Source organism: Salvelinus alpinus, chromosome 14, assembly GCF_045679555.1.
Source record: "Salvelinus alpinus chromosome 14, SLU_Salpinus.1, whole genome shotgun sequence".
Classification (NCBI taxonomy): domain Eukaryota; kingdom Metazoa; phylum Chordata; class Actinopteri; order Salmoniformes; family Salmonidae; genus Salvelinus; species Salvelinus alpinus.
This window is the reverse complement of record NC_092099.1, coordinates 15,176,324-15,199,384: the sequence shown is the minus strand read 5'-3', so window position 1 is coordinate 15,199,384 and position 23,061 is coordinate 15,176,324. Positions and strand designations below refer to the sequence as shown.

The 23,061-nt window shown below is 45.2% G+C and overlaps 1 protein-coding gene and 1 long non-coding RNA gene across 5 annotated transcripts in view; one reads left to right on the top strand and one right to left on the bottom strand.

Moving 5' to 3' along the window:
* The window catches only part of LOC139538495 (rap guanine nucleotide exchange factor 4-like), a 63,942-nt gene that overhangs the window by 6,850 nt on the left and 34,031 nt on the right, over nt 1-23,061 (bottom strand). For 3 of the 4 annotated variants that reach the window (XM_071340604.1, XM_071340606.1, XM_071340608.1), the window contains 17 exons: nt 12,068-12,143; nt 11,496-11,560; nt 9,120-9,170; nt 8,921-9,027; nt 6,829-6,950; nt 6,097-6,280; nt 5,799-5,883; nt 5,293-5,353; nt 4,974-5,050; nt 4,629-4,775; nt 2,749-2,870; nt 1,661-1,746; nt 1,145-1,223; nt 730-880; nt 377-465; nt 252-282; nt 70-148 (listed from right to left, as the gene is read on the bottom strand). In XM_071340604.1, the coding sequence (XP_071196705.1) occupies nt 70-148; nt 252-282; nt 377-465; nt 730-880; nt 1,145-1,223; nt 1,661-1,746; nt 2,749-2,870; nt 4,629-4,775; nt 4,974-5,050; nt 5,293-5,353; nt 5,799-5,883; nt 6,097-6,280; nt 6,829-6,950; nt 8,921-9,027; nt 9,120-9,170; nt 11,496-11,560; nt 12,068-12,143 (1,612 nt within the window). The remainder of the gene's footprint in view (nt 1-69; nt 149-251; nt 283-376; nt 466-729; nt 881-1,144; nt 1,224-1,660; nt 1,747-2,748; nt 2,871-4,628; nt 4,776-4,973; nt 5,051-5,292; nt 5,354-5,798; nt 5,884-6,096; nt 6,281-6,828; nt 6,951-8,920; nt 9,028-9,119; nt 9,171-11,495; nt 11,561-12,067; nt 12,144-23,061) is intronic. The other variant, XM_071340605.1, reaches the window with a different exon arrangement.
* Nucleotides 4,704-9,592, top strand: LOC139538498 (uncharacterized). Its single transcript, XR_011667745.1, has 2 exons — nt 4,704-4,827; nt 6,108-9,592. It is a non-coding gene; the product is annotated as an uncharacterized lncRNA (long non-coding RNA).

Sequence of the window (23,061 nt, the reverse complement as noted above, 5' to 3'; positions counted from 1 at the left end):
CTATAGATTTATAGCTCTCTTCTACCTCATATCCTGCATGATTTCACACATACACTACGCCACACTTACTCTCATCATTACTCTTGATGGCCTGTCGTTTCTGCAGCTTCTCATCCCCCATGCTGAACTGCCGCAACAGGACTTTGTGCTGAAACAGTACAGACAGAAATTTACATATAGCACGGGTTGACAATGAAAACAAAAGCACAGAATACAACTAGAGTGCTCGGGGTCACAGCTGGGTCACATACCTTTTGTGGAGAGGATCTGGCATCGTCAGAGCTGAAAAGGGTAAAGAAAGTGAGATTACACCATGCTTAAGCCCGGGACACTAAAGACAAGTGAACGCAGTAACAATATATTTACACACACTTACCTGTTTTTAACCAGCTTCTCTAACTCTGGGAGTTGATCTTTCAGAGCAGGAATCTTACTGGCATCATCAGATACAGACACAAAGAACTCCTGCAACACATGACACACTCACAATGAGGAGAGGTTCAAAATGAGCCCAAACTCATTTGGATTATCAGATGACGATCACTAATACTCTACAATTCACAGCAAGTCGTATCTTTTTTTTAAAAAACAAGCTGAATTCAGTATATGAGAAAAGAGAGTGAGGAAGACAAGCCCCAAATGGCACCCTATTCCCTTTGGGCTAGGGCTCTGGTCAAAAGTAGTTCACGACATAGGGAATAGAGTGCCATTTTAGATGCATACACTGACCTCTAGGAAGGCTAGTGAGGCGTCCTCCTCCTGAAGGTGATCTCCATGTACTGAGGCCCACTGCAGCACCAGCCTGATCACCCTCCTCTTGTTGTTCAAGGTGTAGTCCAGACGCTCCTGCTCTGAGCCCTGGGACGCCTCAGCGTGGTAGGTGCAGTGACGTTAAGGACAGAAACACATAGGAGCTACAGCTTGACTCCCATTTAGTCCAGGGTTGATTCAGGATCAGTTTTGCCATTTAAGTCACATTTAATATGACTATTTGGACATGGGGGACCTGATCCTAGATCCTGATTTGGATCCTACTCTTGGATGCCTAATACATACAAGATACATAAGGGATATTGATACACATTAGTAGAAATCCACAAAAACATATACGCTCACTTGCTATTTCCAGTGACTGAAAGGATATTGGGCCATGAGCACCGGGCACAGCTGGCTGTTAGGGATGAAGACGCAGTGCATGAGCACAAAGTCGTCCAGAGCTGGGTCTGTGCAGAGAGAGAGAGAGAGCCAGAGCGAGAGAGAATGAGGCACCTGTGATGTCAGATGAAACGATGCCAGGCCAGCATGCTGACAGTATTATAGGCCTGATCACACATGGCTCTGTCACCGTGGACGGCTGGGGCATGAAAGCAGCCAGGAGAGTCCACACAACCAAGCGTAATTAGATAAGCACTGTGATGCGCTGCTAATTATAGACATGAACAAACAGGTCAGCAGCAGCAGCACATAGGATGAATGCTCTCTCTCTGAGGGTACAGAGGAGACAATCTAAACACGACAGCCACAACGAACACAACACATCCATCTACATTAGTCAATATCACATAGGGTTGAAATAATGGTAATTTGGTCCCTACACTGAAATACAACGGTACACAGTGGCCAGAGATGTTATTGGAGGGGCAAAGTGCACTACCCGTACCTGATTCGTTGAGGTGAGAGTCCAGTCGCATCATTTCCAGGAAGTGCTCCAGAATCTTCTCTGGTGCCCCTGACATCACAGTGTATCTGGAATGGCAGTGTCAATCAATCACCTAATAAATTAAACAAGACAGGTTCTTGCTAGTTCTCACTACTGTTCCTATTCCATCCACACTTCACTGAACTGTGTGATCTGAATACCTGCCTGTGATTACTACATTAGATAATAATCCAAACTACAGTCAAAAGAGGTCCAGACCCTTGCTTAAGATTATAAGGGGCTGGCTGTGTGAGAGAGGGTGTGGAAGCCTCTCCATAGGTAAACAGAAGGAGAGACCACCACTTGACCTTAAGAATCAACACAGTACACAGCCAGGCTTGTTGTGATTGGTTAGTTAAGGGGAGACAGAAAACAAGGTGTGTGTTCCCCAAATGGCACCCTATTCCTCCATAGGGCCCTTGTAGAAAACAAAATAGTGCACTATATAGGGAATAGGGTGGAATTTGGGACAGAATGTGTGCCAGGCACTCCATGGGGGAAGGAGAGGTGCTTGACACCCTCACACTCTTCATATGTGACTGGCACTGTAGTTGATTAGAGGCCAACCCTGGCAGAGTGATTGTAACCCGCGCGGCCTGCCTTCTCCCCGGGAGCACATCTCTCAGTCATTACCATTAATGTGTCTCTCTCCATTACTGCAGCCGCGGTCACTGGCAGCAACCTCCATTAAGTCTAGCTACTAGATAACACACGTCTGCAGCCTCGCAGTCACAGCCTTGGCTTACCCTAGAACTGATGCCCAGTCTCTACCTCCACACCCTTTAGCAGAGAGTAACTCACAAACTCACCCACTTCTTCCACTCACAAATCCTTTTCAAGAGAGTATCTCACACACTAACCACACTCCCCTAACTGTGCCTGCAGGAGAGTTTCTCCTCCTCTTTTCTGAAGGGAGTGAGGTTAGTGTATCTTACACACCTACAGTCCCCTTTAACTTCCTATATGAATCTACCTCTATTGAACAGGGCTGCTAGAGTAAGTGGTTTAGGTGAAAAGGTGATTCAGATAGAGTTAGCTCAGTAGGCTACTTGTAGTGGGAGGGGGTGGTGGTGGTGCCGTGGGTGGAGGTCTGGATGCTGCTGGGGCTCTTCTCCAGGACCAGAACATCCTGATCATGTTCCTTCAGACGCACCGTGTTGGCCTCCACGTCCTGGACACACACACACACACACAGGCACAAATTCTTCATTACATCATCAGAAATATGACCCGTTTCAAGAAGCTTGTTGCTCCTAGACGATTCCACTTCACAATAACAGCACTTACCGGGGCAGCTCTAGCAGGGCAGAAATTTGACAAATTGACTTGTTGGAAAGGTGGCATCCTATGACGGTGCTATGTTGAAAGTCACTGAGTTCTTCAGTAAGGCCATTCTACTGCCAATGTTTGTCTATGGGGATTGCATGGCTGTGTGCTTGATTTTTAACACCTGTCAGCAACAGGTGTGGCTAAAATAGCTTAATCCACTAATTTGAAGGGGCGTCCATATATTTTTGTAGATGTATATATGTATGTATGTATGTATGTATGTATGTATGTATGTATGTATGTATGTATGTATGTATGTATGTATGTATGTATGTATGTATGTATGTATGTATGTATGTATGTATGTATGTATGTATGTATGTATGTATGTATATAGACACATTGGACAGTTTATTAGGTACACCACCCTGTTTATTAGGGACACCACCCAGACAGTCATCGAGGCATTCAGTTATTGTTCGATTAAACGTTATAATGGGCAAAACGAGTGACCTAAGCGACTTTGATCGTGGTGTGATCGTCAGTGCCATGCGCGCCGGTTCCAGTATCTCAGAAACGGCCAGCCTCCGCACTACAGGGTTTACCGAGAATGGTGTGACAAACCAAATAAATCCAGGCGGCGGCGAAAACAGCTCATTGTTGAGTGGTCGAAGGAGAATGTCAAGCTAACAGGCGGGCCACAAACAGGCAAATAACTGTGGACTACAACAGTGGTGTGCAGAACGGCATCTCGGAACGCTATTCTGGAGGCAAAGAAGGGGTCCGACCTGGTACTAGATGGGTGTACCTAATAAACTGGTGTGTATATACAGTGTTTATATATACTGTATATTATAATAATATATATCGGTAATATAGTACAAGCAAATCCTGCAGAATAGGCCTACAGTACACGCATCAAGCAGCCAAAATAATATGGGGGGAGTAGTTGGTATATTTATCTGACTTAAATATGAGCCCTGGCCTGAGGCCAGACTACATCATCTCATCAGGACTATGGTACTGTACGCCTGGTGGATTAGTATGCTAGTACTGACAGAGAGACGGAGGTCAGCAGTTTGACTGAGGTATCATCCCAAATGGCACCCAATTTCCTATGTAGTGCGATACTTTTGACCAAGGCCCATAGGGCTCTATTCAAAAGTTCGGCACTATATAGGGAATAGGGTGCCATTTGGGACGCAGCCCGTGTCTGGCCTAGCAGCCCATCAGGCCAGAGCCAACAGGAGATTTACAGAGGATTGAGTGAGCCTAATACAGAGAGCCTGCCTCTGTGGATCACACAGATAACCATCATCCATCCGCTTTTCAATAGACACAATCAAGACCCTGATGTCCTATCAAAGTCTGATGCAGGCTGTACGTGGACCAGGCTAACAATAGGCAGTGGAGGGAGAACGTAGAGAGACAAGAGGCTAACAGCTGATAGTTTGGCCTTAGGGTTTATACTGTACCTTTTCTACAGACATCTGTCGACATTGAACCACAAAGTTGAAAGTAGAATATCCTTTAACGTAGGCATCATTCTGCAATGCTGAACCTCAACCAATAGAGGGAGACTATACCATTGAAAAAGGATAGTGGGACTTCACTGAGCAGAGGTGGAGGAGGGCCATGCTAACTTCCCCAGATAACTCACTCTGAGAATCCGGTTGAAGTCCTCCTTGTCCACACGTAGGAAATGGCAGTTATCCTCTCGTAGAACAATGGAGGCGGCACGGGGGGCATCGTTGACCAGAGCAAGCTTCCCAAAGTCGTCACCCTCATGCAGCGTGCAAACAACCCCCTTTGTGAAACAAGCGAAACAAGGAATGTATGTGTGCAGCAGGGAAAAAGAGGTGAGTGAGAGCATGTACGGCATATTTTATATTATATAACTCTTACACACTCATATATTCTATAATAAGCTATGGGGATGAGCTGTACTGGTCAAATGGGGATCAATTGTATGAGATGAAAAATTCAAATCATATAAAAAATGTACCTTTCCATAAATGACAACGTTTACAGAGCCCTTTAGAATGATGTACCACGATGTGCCTTCCTCCCCTTGATTGAACACTGAACAAGTGAAAGATTACAACAACAAAAATGAAATGTAAAGAGGTTATAAAGAGGTTTTCCACCAAAACATTTAAAAGAATTCCACTGAAATAGACAAAACAAAGGATTTAGTATATAATCTGGGATTTTCTTTCTGCCTCCATGTAGATAATGCATTTATAAAATGATGTCTTGCGTGCCACGTTGATTAAGTTAAATCGATTGAGCTCCGGTCATGGAGACAGTGTTATACTACTTACACACTGTTCCTGCTTTGGCATGGGACTCAAAGATCAGGACACCGGCTAGTTCTTTCTTTACCTGTAGAAGCAGAGGAAAAACAGATAGGTTAGAGGTGACGTCATATAGGCCACGGGTAGGCAACTAGATTCAGCCGTGGTCCGATTTATGCCGATGGTCGGGGGGCTGGAGCATAATTATAATAATTTGTACACTGCAAATTGACCACAAGTAAACAAAACAAAACAAATATTTTAAAATAACAATAATTTCACACCTCATTACATTGAGACACGATCACATATTTCTCTCTTTTTATTAGTAGGAATCCTTGGGAACAGATTTACTGAACACATGTTATTTTTGCTGAATTCCTGGTGATTTTTTTGTCATTTTTTACCCCCACAATTTTTTTTACTAAAACCATTGGGGACCAAAAAAAACACACAAAAAACATCCAAAACCTGTTGCTGACACCTGATATAGGCCTACAATGGGTTATTATTGTAACCAAATCTGTACTCACAGTGGTGGATAGGTGCGATAAAGCCTTTATATGAAGCAGCTCCTCATAAATGATCTCCAAATCATCAGCTGCCCTCTGTTCTGGACTGGGGAAGGGGAAATATGCACCAATTAAAAAATAATTTGACCTTGACAACAATCTAATTGATTCACTTTGAACAGGATTTTAGCATCAGCTTTGCTAGCATCAGCTTTGCACTTAGCTTACATATCTTTACATATCTTACATATCTGCCAAACCTGCAGATACTGTATATCTATCATACCAGCAGGTGGCGATCTCTGTGATTGGTCCTTACTGTTTCCTCAGGATCATGCGCATGTGGGCATCAGGGCCGACCTGGGAGAGGAGGAGGAGGGTATCCTGCAGCTCCTCATCGCTCTCCCTGGTCTCCTCCTCGGTGGGCAGGGGAGCGTCTTCCTGTTCATCCTCCAGGAAACGGTAGAAAAGATACTTGTCCTGGAAGGTCAGCTCCTGGTCCACTGCAGCACAATATCAACACAGATCACACAGATTTAGAGGTGTAGAAATGGAGCCTCTTTTACATGCACGCACACACAGGCACACACACAGGTCGTTCCACCAATTCGGTGCCTTTTGAGAAGTATAACTTGGTGGGAGGAAAAAACGTTTGTTTTCATCTAATTTTAACATTCTGTCAACTTCATAAAAAACATGTTGTTTTCTCAAGAGGTGAAATTTAAAAAATACTATAGTAAGTGCCTATTAAGTGCCAAATAAAGTTTAAACAGGTTTGACGATGTCTTCTTAAATCAGCCATAAATCCCCTTGAGACAGAAGGAATGGAAGCTTGTCGTGTGTAACAGAGAGTGGCAATTGAATGCAAGCTTCACAAAACATTTTTAATTGTTGACCTTAAAATGGGGGAAAGACATAAATGAATCACTAATCACATGATATCAATGATCATCTTCAGAAACTTTGTCTTTGTCAAAGCAACAGAATAACTAGGGCTTAACAATGATGGTGGGTATCCTTAGCTACTGTCTACTGTACTGTTGTGGCTCACCGTGGTTGAGAACACCTTCCTCTAACAGCACCTGCCACATGCCCACTGCTTGAATACGAGAGTAAACAGAGGAGCTCTGCTGCATCTGCCAGTCCACCAGCTCTGTTCCCACACAGCATTGCCTGCAGGAGATACACATATCACATCAGGAAATAAATACATGAATCCTACTACACTGTCTGCGATGCTCGTCGGATGTGGCAGGGCTTGCAAACTATTACGGACTACAAAGGGAAGCACAGCCGCGAGCTGCTCAGTGACACCAGATGAGCTAAATTACTTCTATGCGAGATTTGAGGCAAGAAAAACTGAAGCATGCATGAGAGCACCAGCTGTTCCGGACGACTATGTGATTATGCTCTCCGTAGCCGATGTGAGTGTGACCTTTAAACAGGTCAACATTCATAAGAACGTAGTGCCAGACAGATTACCAGGATGTGTACTCCGAGCATGCGCTGTCCAACTGGCAAGTGTCTTCACTAACATTTTCAACCTGTTCCTTTTTCAAGCAGACCACCATAGTCCCTAGAATGACTCCAACACCATCATTAAGTTTGCCGACGACACAACAATCACCGACAACGATGAGACAGCCTATAGGTAGGAGGTCAGAGACCTGGCAGTGTAGTGCCAGGATAACAACCTCTCCCTCAACGTGATCAAGACCACGAAGATGATCGTGGACTACAGGAAAAGGAGGGCCGAGCATGCCCCCATTCTTATTGATGGGGCTGTATTGGAGCCAGTTGAGAGCTTCAAGTTCCTTGGTGTCCACATCACCATCGAACTATCATGGTCCAAACACACCAAGACAGTCGTGAAGAGGGCACGACAATGCCTATTCCACCTCGGGAGACTGAAAAGATTTGGAATGGATCTTCAGACCATCAAAAAGTTCTACAGCTGCACCATCGAGAGCACCCTGACTGGTTGCATCACCGCCTGGTATGGCAACTGCTCGGCCTCCGACCGCAAGGCACTACAGAGGGTAGTACATACAGCCCAGTACATCACTGGGGCCAAGCTTCCTGCCATCCAAGACCTCTATACCAGGCGGTGTCAGCAGAAGGCCCTAGAAATTGACAAGACTCCAGCCACCCTAGTCATAGACTGTTGTCTCTGCTACCGCACGGCAAGCAGTACCAGAGCGCCAAGTCTAGGTCCAAAAGGCTTCTTAACAGCTTCTACCCCCAAGCCATAAGACTCCTGAATAGCTAATCAAATGGCTACCCGGACTATTTGCATTGACCCCCCCCACCCCCATTTTACGCTACTCTCTGTTTATTATCTATACATAGTCCCTTTACCTACATGTACATATTACCTCAATTGCCTCGACTAACCTGTGCCCCCACAGATTGACTCTGTACCAGTACCCCTGTATATTGCCTCATTACTGTTATTTTATTGTTGCTATTTAATTATTTGTTATTTTTCTAATTTCTCCTTTTTTTTCTCTTTTTTTGTAACTTTTATTTTAGTAAATACTTTAACACTTATTTTTCTTAAAACTTGTCACGCCCTGACTGTAGATTGCTTTGTATGTTTCTATTTTTAGTTTGGTCAGGGTGTGATGTGGGTGTGAATTCTATGTTGTAGGTCTAGGTTTTCTATTTCTATTTCTATGTGTTTGGCCTGGTATGGTTCTCAATCAGAGGCAGCTGTCTATCGTTGTCTCTGATTGAGAGCCATACTTAGGTAGCCTGTTTTCCTGCTTTTTTTGTGGGTGGTTATTTTCTGGTTAGTGTTTGTTGCACCTGTCAGAACTGTTCGTTGGTCGTTTTGTTGTTTTTGTTCGTGTATTCATCTTGATTAAAAGTATTATGGATACGTACCACGCTGCACTTTGGTCCTCCTCTCCTTCTCCCGACGACTTTCGTTACAAAACTGCATTGTTGGTTAAGGGCTTGTAAGTAAGCATTTCCCTGTAAGGTCTACTACACCTGTTGTATTCGGCGCATGTGACAAATAACATTTGATTTGATACAGCAAAAAACAGACATAAAAAATACATGCACACACAGATGTACAAATTCTTTGACATGAGAGTAGCAGGTGTACACGGTACTGTACACAAGATAATACAACCCACCTGTATGTCTTCAGGTGGTACTTCCTGTCTCGGATCATGTGGGGAGCTCTGGAGAGGATGGCATCACGGAGAACCTTCCCTGCTCGCAGGATCTTCTCAGATGGGACCTGTTGGGAGAGAATAGAAGGATGGAGTAGAGGCAGAGCTTTACAATAGAAACAGAGGAGTTGGCCTTTACTGATGTGATGGTCTTTACTACCTGAGAAATGGATTTAGGACGGAGTTTGGCTGGGCTTTCAATTAATGACTTCTGAAAAATAAAATGACATGACAATGACTGAAAAAAACACACAAGGAAACATCATGGATTGGAAAACAAAACACAAAATAAAGTACAGGCATGACATGGAAATGAGCAATGTTATGACATGATACAGACTGTAGTGAATGGTCACAGTTCCCTCCCTATGTTTTTCAATGATGACAGATATTAGGTGTTTTGTAGAGGTATTCTTTACCACTAACAACCTCCACTATCAACAGGACCTTTCAGGATTGGACACTTTTTTCCCAATTTCTCACCTAAAATGACATACCCAAATCTAACTACCTGTAACTCAGGCCCTGAAGCAAGGATATGCATATTATTGGTACCATTTGAAAGGAAACACTTTGAAGTTTATGTAAATGTGAAAGGAATGTGGTAAAAGATAATACAAAGGAAAAAACTACCGTTCTTTTGTATTTGTTTTGTACCATCATCTTTGAAATGCAAGAGAAAGGCCATCATGTATTATTCCAGCCCAGCTGCAATTTAGATTATGGCCACTAGATGGCAGCAGTGTATGTGCAAAGGTTTAGACTGATCCAATGAACCATAACATTTATGTTCAAAAGTTTGTATCAAGACTGCCCAAATGTGCCTAATTCGTTTATTAATAACTTTTCATGTTCAAAACTGTGCACTCTCCTCAAACAATAGCATGGTATTCTTTCACTGTAATAGCTACTGTAAATTGGACAGTGCAGTTAGATTAACAAGAATTTAAGCTGTCTGCCAATATCAGATATGTCTATGTCCTGGGAAATGTTCGTGTTACTTACAACCTCATGCTAATCGCATTAGCCTACGTTAGCTCAACGTCCCGCAGGGGACCCACCGATCCTGAAGAAGTTTAAATGGGCAGTTATTTACGAGATTCACAAGCAGGTGTTGGTGCTTACATCCCAAACCCTTGAACCCACAGCACAGAAACCACCTTGAACTATATGGATGTGGTATTCATGAGGTAAAAACATCAAGAGCAGAGAACAATCAAACAGAGACTAGGCACTAAACCAGCATACTATGCACCACAGAGCGGACATAATGACTGCTGTTCAACCTCTACATAACCTCTTTTCGAACATCATTACTCTCACAGCCATGACCAACAGTTACATAGACGCTTAACCACCATACAAATTCATCATCAACTCTTTCACCCTACGATGAGGGTGAAATGGACTAACGCCACATCCCCCTTTAACATCTTGATTAAAATGTTGCTAAGCGCTGCTCTTTTCTCACTGCAGCGTCTTATGACGGTCATAAAATGACACAAGCGAGGACGAACACAAGGATGTAGTTCAAAGGGGGCCATATACTGTAGGTGACGTTTCAAGATCTTTCTACATGCATCACTGATCATTTGGACTCATGAAGAATACATAAGCTACAGCATGTACACGTACCGTACACTTCAGTGAGGACTCTGGATTCCTTTAATTCATGTATTACTGTGGGAATGTATGCATTCTGTGCCTATAGGGTTTGGGTTCACTGGTCTACGATTCATATAGATGGATGCACTCAGCTTTAACTGAAGGTATGAATTACATAACAAAAACAACGTCACCGCATTTGTTTTTTTTCTGTGACTGGAATATGTAGAGCCTGAGAGTTAGGCCAATATTTGCCAACAATTTGCAGACAATACAACCGCAGGGGAGTTTGCAAAAAAAAAAAGAAGACACTCAATTATACTGTCCTTGTAGTTATTTATAGTGCACATGTTTTGGCTGGTCTGAAAAGAACAAAGTCCAAGCCGCAATAAATAGTGAAATCCCCTCCAGAGTAGCACCATGTTACATGTATGGAGGTAAGGAAGTCCCAACGGGGTTAAGGTGGAACGGGAACTATTAAGGACATGATGCACACCAACGGAAGCGAGGTCTTAGCAGCAGCCTTGTTTATATTTAGTCAAAGTTTAAACAAACTCCACATTCCAGACTTATTTCGAGCTTCTGGCAACTGCAGAGGATGTTGTTAGATCAGGATCCACGTAAGCAGCAAGCACATATGAGTAAATAACCATCACTTTACCACCCACTGTCACTCTGCCATTCACAACAGTGTTCAATCTGGATGATACTCACTTCACATAAAGTGGTCACTAATCTCTCGTACACAGATGAGTAGCTGGTTGTTTACGCTAGATTCTGTCTCTGGGCTGCCAAGATTACATGGTTACTGCCACATCATACAGTGCTTTTTGGATGATGATGATAGTGGACAATGTTTGATGGTGAAACTAAATCATTATGATATATAATGATGAAGTCTCAGTTTTGTGTTCAGGAGACACTACCGTACCTTATTCAGATGTTTAGAGATGGATCCAAAAGAGTTGTTGCTTATGTTCTCTTTGTCAGACATTCCTGAATAAGAAAATAGAAAAATGACACTTGTTGTCATTCCTAAAAAATGAAACCTGAGTTTAAAGCCAAAGCAACACAAAATAAATCCCATACCGTACATCAGCAATTGTTTATCTGCAACAATTGGTGCATGTTCACAAATATACTTCATGTTCACAAATATACTTAGACAGATGTCAATACATAATCTCGATGCTATGTTGAATGTAGATACCGTATGTGTCGACTAGAATCTCCTTGAGGAGTGAGTTACATAATATCATCGGACAGTTCCCAAGGGAGATTTGTACAGTAAGAAGTGTGTGTGTGTGTTTTAGCCTTCAGGAAAAACATCATTAGTCATTTCACTTCAAAACCTTATCTGAGGGGAAGATACCTGGCTATTCTTAGACTTGACTTTAAGACTGCTGATATTGCTTATTTCATATTAAAGGCGAGAGGTAGGCCAGTACGGAGCATTTTACGGTATGTGAACATTATTGATGTCACTGTAGTTCTCGTACTCACTGTCAGTGCTACGTCCACCACTTTCCATAACTCCATAGGGTGGGGCAAGCAGTCCAGCCATGCACTGACGATATTTCTACAGAGACACAGAAGACAGAAGAACGGTCTTTTAATTAGACATGGTGGAACCAGCCACAAAAGCCAAATCCTAAACACCACAAGGTTTATTTTAGTGTGTCGATGCAATCCAATTCAAGATGCAGTTCATTGTCAACTACTGTCACCTGTTTATGTCAATAGAATTATTTGGATTGTAGTGTTATGTGTCTGTGTTTGACCCCCTCCCCCTCTTGGTGTGCATTCATGGCTGCCAAAGGAAGCCAGTCTTCCCCAGATTTTTTTTTACAAAAAAAAAAAATAATAATAATTTTAAAAAACAATTCTATCTTTCCTCTCTCTCTGTTTCATCATTTTCATTCAATTCGCAAGAGGCTGAATGTATTTCACTGGAGAAAGCATCCGAACGAGCGAAACAGCGTCCCTCTGTCTCTGTATGTGTAGCCCATCTATCTGATGCTGTATGGTCAAAAAGAGTATGACATTGTTGCAAGGGAAGCCATCGAGCATTTGGCCTGAGTGAAATCTGTGAATGGTCCTGGCGCACACAAAAAAAAGTGTCAAGGGATACCAGGCTGGATTTGGCTTCACACCAAATCACATCACATCAAAGGCAAAACATAATTGTCAGACAAAACTTGAATTGTTGCATCTCGTTGTGTTGTTGTTCTCTGGTGGCTAGCTAGCTAAAATGATCCCTTTCCTAAATTAGCCATGGATGGAGATAGGTATTTGGACTTGTGATTGTACTTAATTCTCTGTACTGGCCAATGATTATAAACTGAGATTCTGATCCAACTATAAATTCATATGTAGCTAGATGTCGTAGGCTAATGTTTACCAGCTGGCTAATCGTTGCAGACAAAATGTATTTAGGCTAGCGAGCAAGCATTTTAGCCAGGTAACCTAGGAAAACAAAAAGGCCTAACAAAAACTCAAAGTGTGTACTGTATGACAGAGTCAAAGACCGTTTCGTAAACATGAAAAATAGGTGGATGACATTGGCGTTTCTCTACATGTAGGGTGAATAAACATGTTTTTTCTACTTGCACGCACGCACATACACAAACACACAGAGAAATCAGAACCATGGACAGCCACATCATATTTAGCTGACATTGATTGGACTAAATTGTTTTTGGTATATTTTAGTTGTCACTGTATTAGACTAAGCATAGGTGATTAGATGATGTTGAAATGTTGAAGTTGAAATTGTGCTGGAGTAGTGGAGGCAGCTCATATTCTTTCGACTTGCGGTAACTCTCTGTGGTTCTAAATCAATAGTTGTTTAGTAGTCCGAAAATGTCGGAAACATTAACTTGCTTGACAGTGCTGTAGGTCATGTAACTGTTTGTTACATGCAATACGCTTAGTGGACTTCACCTGACAGAGGTTGCTGTGATGAAACAAAGGTGTGGTTGAATTTATTCTGCCACTGTGTCTTCTTATTGTCTCTGCCTCAGGCCTATATATCACGGTGGCAAGGCATAATGAACTAACAGGTTACAGAGAAAACAACGGCTTCCCTGGTGATTTTACCCACGCACCGCTCCTACTCCCCCTGTACTCTCTTTATCAATGTGGCCATTGAGGACTATGTAAATACACAGCTGAGACCTCCAGCTGGCAGTTATGAGCATTCAGAAGCTTTACAACTGCTGCAGTCTCATTTAAATGAGCCTTCATCTCACAAAAAGCTCCACAGTGTCCCACTGCATTTCAAAGGACAGAACAAAATAAACGTTTCATGTAGCTTCATTTGAAGTAAAAGCCTATTGCTGTAGGCCACAATAGCCGACGTGTATACAGGACAACAGGCTACAAAACCACAGTAAGGAATCAATGGTGAGAAATGGGCAAATGTTCAACTATCTATGCTTGCTTTCCATGCCATATTTGACTAATGATGGCATTACTGGGGGATGAACAGATTGTGGCAGAGTTACTTACGAGTTGATCAAATCGCTTCAATCTGTAGTCTTTACAGATAAGAAGGCATTACGACAGATTACACCGAGATTTAACAAGACACACACAAACGCATACACAGACACTCACACATGCACACACACAAGAGGGAAGTGTCCAAACTTCTGAAAATAATTCTGGATCTCTTTATACTGCATTGATATTCTAGTGTGTAGTCCCTCCCGCCAGAGCACAGGCACACACAGCTAGGATCCAGCGGTTTCTGGTGTACTGTAGATTAGGCCTATCTATGTATGCTCCACAGACTCCTACTACTTGGCTTTAGCCTCAACCCATATCAGTCTGTAAGCATTACTGCATTCATTCTACATGTAGAGAGATCCTCAGTGGTCCCAAACTTTTTATAGTCCCGTACCTCTTCAAACATTCAACCTTCAAGCTGCTGTAATCTTCTAGCACCAGGGTCAGCACACTCTCAAATTTTGTTTTTTGATATCATTGTAAGCCTGCCACACACACACTAAATGATATATTTATTAAACATAAGAATGAGTGTGAGTTTTTGTCACAAACCGGGGTGTGGGAAGTGACAAAGAGCTTTTATGGCACAGGCCACAAATAATAATATAATAATAATCAATAATGTTGCTCTTTATTTAACCATCTTACATATAAAACCTTATTTGTTCATCGAAAATTGTGAATAACTCACCACAGGTTTATTAGAAGGGTGTGCTTGAAAGGATGCACATAACTCTGCAATGTTGGGTTGTATTGGAGAGTCTCAGTCTTAAATTATTTTCCACACTCTGTATTTAGTTTTCATGCTAGTGAGGGCCGAGAATCCACTCTCACATAGGTACGTGGTTGCAAAGGGCATCAGTGTCTTAACAGCCCGATTTGCCAAGGCAGGATACTCTGAGCACAGCCCAATCCAGAAATCTGTTAGTGGCTTCTGATTAAATTCGATTTTCACGGAACCGCTTGTTGCAATTTCGATGAGGCTCTCTTGTTCAAATATAGGTAAGTGGATTGGAGGCAGGGCATGATAGGGATAACAAATCCAGTTGTTTGTGTCATCCGTTTCGGGAAAGTACCTGCGTAATTGCACACCCAACTCACTCAGGTGCTTCGCTATATCCCATTTGACATTGTCCGTAAGCTTGAGTTCATTTGCACACAAAAAAATCATGCAATGATGGAAAGACCTGTGTGTTGTCCTTGTTAATGCAGACAGAGAAGAGCTCCAACTTCTTAATCATAGCCTCGATTTTGTCCCGCACATTGAATATAGTTGCGGAGATTCCCTGTAATCCTAGATTCAGATCATTCAGGCGAGAAAAAACATCACCCAGATAGGCCAGTCGTGTGAGAAACTAGTCATCATGCAAGCGGTCAGACAAGTGAAAATGATGGTCAGTAAAGAAAACTTTAAGCTGGTCTTTCGCTTTTGCGCCATCAGTACAGATACCAACACATCTTGACTAACAAAGTCCATTTGATATCACAAAGCTGTCCAGTACTTTAAAAATATCTTCTCCTGTTGTTCTGGTTTCCAGTGGTTTGCATAAGAGGGTGTCTTCCTTAATTGACCCCCCATAAATGTAACAGACATATACCAGGAGCTGTGCCAGGCCCGCCATGTCTGTTTACTCATCCAGCTGTAACACATAGAATTCACTGACTTGTATGCAAAGCAGTAATTGTTTCAAAACATCTCCTGCCATGTCACTGATGTGTTGTGAAACAGTGTTGGTTGATGAAGGCATTGTCTGTATAGTTTTTTTGGCCTTTTCCCCCAGCATTGTCCCAGCCATATCCGCGGCAGCAGGAAGAATTAAGTCCTCCACAATAGTATGGGGCTTGCCTGTCCTAGCCACCCGGTAGCTCACCATATAAGACGCTTCTTGCCCATTCTTCTTAATGGTATCTGTTGCTTTTATACATGTCTTACTACTCAAAAGTTGTCTCAAAAGTTGTCTTAATTCTCGCTCAAAAAACTCCTGTGGCTTATTTTCCAAATTGGCATGTTTTGTTTCTCAATTAATCTTGATGGTTGTAAAGTCGTCTCAAATAATACTGTGAAGGACCTCGGCATTACTCTGGACCCTGATCTCTCTTTTGACGAACATATCAAGACTGTTTCAAGGACAGCTTTTTTCCATCTACGTAACATTGCAAAAATCAGAAACTTTCTGTCCAAAAATGATGCAGAAAAATTAATCCATGCTTTTGTTACTTCTAGGTTAGACTACTGCAATGCTCTACTTTCCGGCTACCCGGATAAAGCACTAAATAAACTTCAGTTAGTGCTAAATACGGCTGCTAGAATCCTGACTAGAACCAAAAAATGTGATCATATTACTCCAGTGCTAGCCTCCCTACACTGGCTTCCTGTGTAACGGTCCTGACCTGTTTTATGTTGTTTTTGTATGTGTTTAGGTCAGGGCATGTGTTTTGGGTGGGCAGTCTATGTTATCTGTTTCTATGTTGGTTTTGGGTGACCTGGTATGGCTCTTGATTAGAGGCAGGTGGTTTGCGTTTTCCTCTAATTAAGAGTCATATTTAGGTAGGGCGTTCTCACTGTTTGTTTGTGGGTGATTGTCTCCTGTGTCGTTGTATGTATGTACCATACGGGACTGTTTGGCTGTTCGTTTATTTTTGATGTCGTCTGTTTCCTGTCCGTGAGTTTACGTTTAGTTATGTAAGTTTATGTTCAGGTTTCGTCAACGTCGTTTTCTTGTTTTGTAAATTTGTAAGTGTTTTGTTTCGTGTTGCCATCGTGTTCAAATAAAGATGGCTTATTTCCCGAATGCTGCATATTGGTCTGATGATCCTTCTCTCCTCTCCTCGTCCGAGGATGAGGAGAGCGACAGCCCTTACAGAATCACCCACCACGCTAAGACCAAGCGGCAAGGGAATGCTCAACAGAGCAACAAGGACTCCTGGACTTGGGAGGAGATCCTGGATGGTAGAGGACCTTGGGCTCAGCCAGGGGAATATCGCCGTCCCAAGGAGGAGTTGGAAGCAGCGAAGGCTGAGAGGCGCTGGTATGAGGAGGCAGCGCGTCGACGCGGTTGGGAGCCCGTGAGTCAGACCCAAAAATTTCTTGGGGGGGGGCACACGAGGAGTGTGGCAAAGCCGGGTAGGATACCCGAGCCAACTCCCCGTGCTTACCGTGGAGGTAGAAGGCGTCGTACTGGTAAGACACCGTGTTATGCGGTAAAGCGCACGGTGTCCCCAGTACGCGTGCTTAGCCCAGTGCGGGCTATTCCACCTTGCCGCACTGGGAGGGCTAAGTTGGGCATCGAGCCGAGTGCCATGAAGCCGGCCCAACGTATCTGGTCTCCAGTACGTCTCCTCGGGCCGGCGTACATGGCACCAGCCTTACAGGTGGTGTCCCCGGTTCGCCTGCATAGCCCAGTGCGGGCTATTCCACCTCGCCGCACTGGCAGGGCTACGGGGACCATTCAACCTGGTAGGGTTGGGGAGGCTCGGTGCTCAAGAGCACGTGTCCTCCTTCACGGTCCGGTATACCCGGTGCCACCTCCATGTACCAGTCCTCCGGTGGCAGCCCCCCGTACCAGGCTGTCTCTCCGGGTTCTCTCTCCAGCTGTTTCCTCCTCTCCAGCGCAGCCAGTGCCTAGACCACGCACCAGGCTGTCTCTCCTTCTCCTCCCTACAGAGCCGTCCTGCCATGACCAGCCAGAGCCGTCCTGCCATGATCAGCCAGAGCCGTCCTGCCATGACCAGCCAGAGCCGTCCTGCCATGACCTGCCAGAGCCGTCCTGCCATGACCTGCCAGAGCCGTCCTGCCATGACCTGCCAGAGCCGTCCTGCCATGACCTGCCAGAGCCGTCCTGCCATGACCTGCCAGAGCCGTCCAGCCAGGACCTGCCAGAGCCGTCCAGCCAGGACCTGCCAGAGCCGTCCAGCCAGGACCTGCCAGAGCCGTCCAGCCAGGACCTGCCAGAGCCGTCCAGCCAGGACCTGCCAGAGCCGTCCAGCCAGGACCTGCCAGAGCCGTCCAGCCAGGACCTGCCAGAGTCCGTCCAGCCAGGACCTGCCAGAGTCCGTCCAGCCAGGACCTGCCAGAGTCCCTCAGCCAGGACCTGCCAGAGTCCCTCAGCCAGGACCTGCCAGAGTCCCTCAGCCAGGACCTGCCAGAGTCCCTCAGCCAGGACCTGCCAGAGTCCCTCAGCCAGGACCTGCCAGAGTCCCTCAGCCAGGACCTGCCAGAGTCCCTCAGCCAGGACCTGCCAGAGTCCCTCAGCCAGGATCTGCCAGAGTCCCTCAGCCAGGACCTGCCAGAGTCCCTCAGCCAGGACCTGCCAGAGTCCCTCAGCCAGGACCTGCCAGAGTCCCTCAGCCAGGACCTGCCAGAGTCCCTCAGCCAGGACCTGCCAGAGTCCCTCAGCCAGGACCTGCCAGAGTCCCTCAGCCAGGACCTGCCAGAGTCCCTCAGCCAGGACCTGCCAGAGTCCCTCAGCCAGGACCTGCCAGAGTCCCTCAGCCAGGATCTGCCCCTTGTCCCGGTGCTGCCCCTTATCCCGGTGCTGGTCCTTATCCGGGTGCTGGTCCTTATCCGGGTGCTGCCCCTTGTCCCGGTGCTGCCCCTTGTCCCGGTGCTGCCCCTTGTCCCGGTGCTGCCCCTTGTCCCGGTGCTGCCCCTTGTCCCGGTGCTGCCCCTTGTCCCGGTGCTGCCCCTTGTCCCGGTGCTGCCCCTTGTCCCGGTGCTGCCCCTTCTCCCGGTGCTGGCCGTTCATTTAGGGGATGTTAGTTTTAGGGTGGTCATTGGGAGGGGAAGACAGAAGCGGGGAGTGACTATGGTGGTGTGGGGACAGCATCCAGAGCCGGAGCCACCACCGTGGTCAACTGCCCACCCGGACCCTCCCCTGGACTTTGTGCTGGTGCGCCCGGCGTTCGCACCTTGAGGGGGGGGTTCTGTAACGGTCCTGACCTGTTTTATGTTGTTTTTGTATGTGTTTAGGTCAGGGCATGTGTTTTGGGTGGGCAGTCTATGTTATCTGTTTCTATGTTGGTTTTGGGTGACCTGGTATGGCTCTTGATTAGAGGCAGGTGGTTTGCGTTTTCCTCTAATTAAGAGTCATATTTAGGTAGGGCGTTCTCACTGTTTGTTTGTGGGTGATTGTCTCCTGTGTCGTTGTATGTATGTACCATACGGGACTGTTTGGCTGTTCGTTTATTTTTGATGTCGTCTGTTTCCTGTCCGTGAGTTTACGTTTAGTTATGTAAGTTTATGTTCAGGTTTCGTCAACGTCGTTTTCTTGTTTTGTAAATTTGTAAGTGTTTTGTTTCGTGTTGCCATCGTGTTCAAATAAAGATGGCTTATTTCCCGAATGCTGCATATTGGTCTGATGATCCTTCTCTCCTCTCCTCGTCCGAGGATGAGGAGAGCGACAGCCCTTACATCCTGTTAAGGCAAGGGCTGATTTCAAGGTTTTACTGCTAACCTACAAAGCATTACATGGGCTTGCTCCTACCTATCTTTCCAATTTGGTCCTGCCGTACATACCTACACGTACGCTACGGTCACAAGACGCAGGCCTCCTAATTGTCCCTAGAATTTCTAAGCAAACAGCTGGAGGCAGGGCTTTCTCCTATAGATCTAAATTTTTATGGAATGGTCTGCCTATCAATGTGAGAGACGCAGACTCGGTCTCAACTTTTAAGTCTTTACTGAAGACTCATCTCTTCAGTGTGTCATATGATTGAGTGTAGTCTGGCCCAGGAGTGTGAAGGTGAACGGAAAGGCTCTGGAGCAACAAACCGCCCTTGCTGTCTCTGCCTGGCCGGTTCCACTCTCTCCACTGGGATTCTCTGCCTCTAACCCTATTACAGGGGCTGAGTCACTGGCTTACTGGTGCTCTTTCATGCCGTCCCTAGGAGGGGTGCGTCACTTGAGTGGGTTGAGTCACTGACGTGATCTTCCTGTCTGGGTTGGCGCCCCCCCTCGGGTTGTGCCGTGGCGGAGATCTTTGTGGGCTATACTCGGCCTTGTCTCAGGATGGTTGAAGATATCCCTCTAGTGGTGTGGGGGCTGTGCTTTGGCAAAGTGGGTGGGGTTATATCCTTTCTGTTTGGCCCTCATCGGATGGAGCCACAGTGTCTCCTGACCCCTCCTGTCTCAGCTTCCAGTATTTATGCTGCAGTAGTTTATGTGTCGGGGGCTAGGGTCAGTTTGTTATATCTGGAGTACTTCTCCTGTCTTATCCGGTGTCCTGTGTGAATTTAAGTATGCTCTCTCTAATTCTCTCTTTCTCTCTTTCTTTCTCTCTCTCGGAGGACCTGAGCCCTAGGACCATGCCTCAGGACTACCTGGCATGATGACTCCTTGCTGTCCCCAGTCCACCTGGCCGTGCTGCTGCTCCAGTTTCAACTGTTCTGCCTGCGGCTATGGAACCCTGACCTGTTCACCGGACGTGCTACCTGTCCCAGACCTGCTGTTTTCAACTCTCTAGAGACTGCAGGAGCGGTAGAGATACTCTTAATGATCGGCTATGAAAAGCCAACTGACATTTACTCCTGAGGTGCTGACTTGCTGCACCCTCGACAACTACTGTGATTATTATTATTTGACCATGCTGGTCATTTATGAACATTTGAACATCTTGGCTATGTTCTGTTATAATCTCCACCCGGCACAGCCAGAAGAGGACTGGCCACCCCTCATAGCCTGGTTCCTCTCTAGGTTTCTTCCTAGGTTTTGGCCTTTCTAAAGAGTTTTTCCTAGCCACCGTGCTTCTACACCTACATTGCTTGCCGTTTGGGGTTTTAGGCTGGGTTTCTGTACAGCACTTTGAGATATCAGCTGATGTAAGAAGGGCTATATAAATACATTTGATTTGATTTCTATAAGGCTATAAGTGACTTATTATTATTTTTTTTATACATTTTTATTTCACCTTTATTTAACCAGGTAGGCAAGTTGAGAACAAGTTCTCATTTACAATTGCGACCTGGCCAAGATAAAGCAAAGCAGTTCGACACATACAACAACACAGAGTTACACATGGAGTAAAACAAACATACAGTCATAAGTCTATATACAATGTGAGCAAATGAGGTGAGATAAGGGAGGTAAAGGCAAAAAAGGTAAAGGTAAATACAATACAGCAAGTAAAACACTGGAATGGTAGATTTGCAGTGGAAGAATGTGCAAAGTAGAAATAGAAATAATGGGGTGCAAAGGAGCTAAATAAATAATTAAATAATTAAATACAGTAGGGGAAGAGGTAGTTGTTTGGGCTAAATTATAGATTGGCTATGTACAGGTGCAGTAATCTGTGAGCTGCTCTGACAGCTGGTGCTTAAAGCTAGTGAGGGAGATAAGTGTTTCCAGTTTCAGAGATTTTTGTAGTTTGTTCCAGTCATTGGCAGCAGAGAACTGGAAGGCGGCCAAAGGAGGAATTGGCTTTGGGCGTGACCAGAGAGATATACCTGCTGGAGCGCGTGCAACAGGTGGGTGCTGCTATGGTGACCAGCGAGCTGAGATAAGGAGGGACTTTACCAAGCAGGGTCTTGTAGATGACCTGGAGCCAGTGGGTTTGGCGACGAGTATGAAGCGAGGGCCAGCCAACGAGAGCGTACAGGTCGCAGTGGTGGGTAGTATATGGGGCTTTGGTGACAAAACAGACGGCACTGTGTTAGACTCCATCCAATTTATTGAGTAGAGTGTTGGAGGCTATTTTATAGATGACATCACCGAAGTCGAAGATCGGTAGGATGGTCAGTTTTACGAGGGTATGTTTGGCAGCATGATTGAAGGATGCTTTGTTGCGATATAGGAAGCTGATTCTAGATTTAATTTTGGATTGGAGATGCTTAATGTGAGTCTGGAAGGAGAGGTTACAGTCTAACCAGACACCTAGGTATTTGTAGTTGTCCACATATTCTAAGTCAGAGCCGTCCAGAGTAGTGATGCTGGACGGGCGAGCAGGTTCGGGCAGTGATCGGTTGAATAGCATGCATTTAGTTTTACTTGCATTTAAGAGCAGTTGGAGGCCACGGAAGGAGAGTTGTATGGCATTGAAGCTCGTCTGGAGGTTAGTTTACACAATGTCCAAAGAGGAGCCAGAAGTATACAGAATGGAGTCATCTGTGTAGAGGTGTATCAGAGAATCACCAGCAGCAAGAGAAACATTATTGATGTATACAGAGAAGAGAGTCGGCCCGAGAATTGAACCCTGTGGCACCCCCATAGAGACTGCCAGAGGTCCGGACAACAGGCCCTCCGATTTGACACACTGAACTCTATCAGAGAAGTAGTTGGTGAACCAGGCGAGGCAATCATTTGAGAAACCAAGGCTGTCGAGTCTGCCAATAAGAATGTGGTGATTGACAGAGTCGAAAGCCTTGGCCAGGTCGATGAATACGGCTGCGCAGTAATGTCTCTTATCGATGGCGGTTATGATGTCGTTTAGGACCTTGAGCGTGGCTGAGGTGCACCCATGACCAGCTCTGAAACCAGATTGCATAGCGGAGAAGGTACGGTGGGATTCGAAATGGTCGGTAATCTGTTTGTTAACTTGGCTTTCGAAGACCTTAGAAAGACAGGGTAGGATAGATATAGGTCTGTAGCAGTTTGGGTCTAGAATGTCACCCCCTTTGAAGAGGGGGATGACCGCAGCAGCTTTCCAATCTTTGGGAATCTCAGACGATACGAAAGAGACGTTGAACAGGCTAGTAATAGGGGTTGCAACAATTTCGGCAGATAATTTTAGAAAGAGAGGGTCTAGATTGTCTAGCCCGGCTGATTGGTAGGGGGTCCAGATTTTTCAGATCTTTCAGAACATCAGCTATCTGGATTTGGGTGAAGGAGAAATGGTGGGGGCTTTGGCGGGTTGCTGTGGAGGATGCCGGGTAGTTGACCGGGGTAGGGGTAGCCAGGTGGAAAGCATGGCCAGCCGTAGAGAAATGCTTATTGAAATTCTCAATTATAGTGGATTTATCGGTGGTGACAGTGTTTCCTAGCCTCGGAGCAGTGG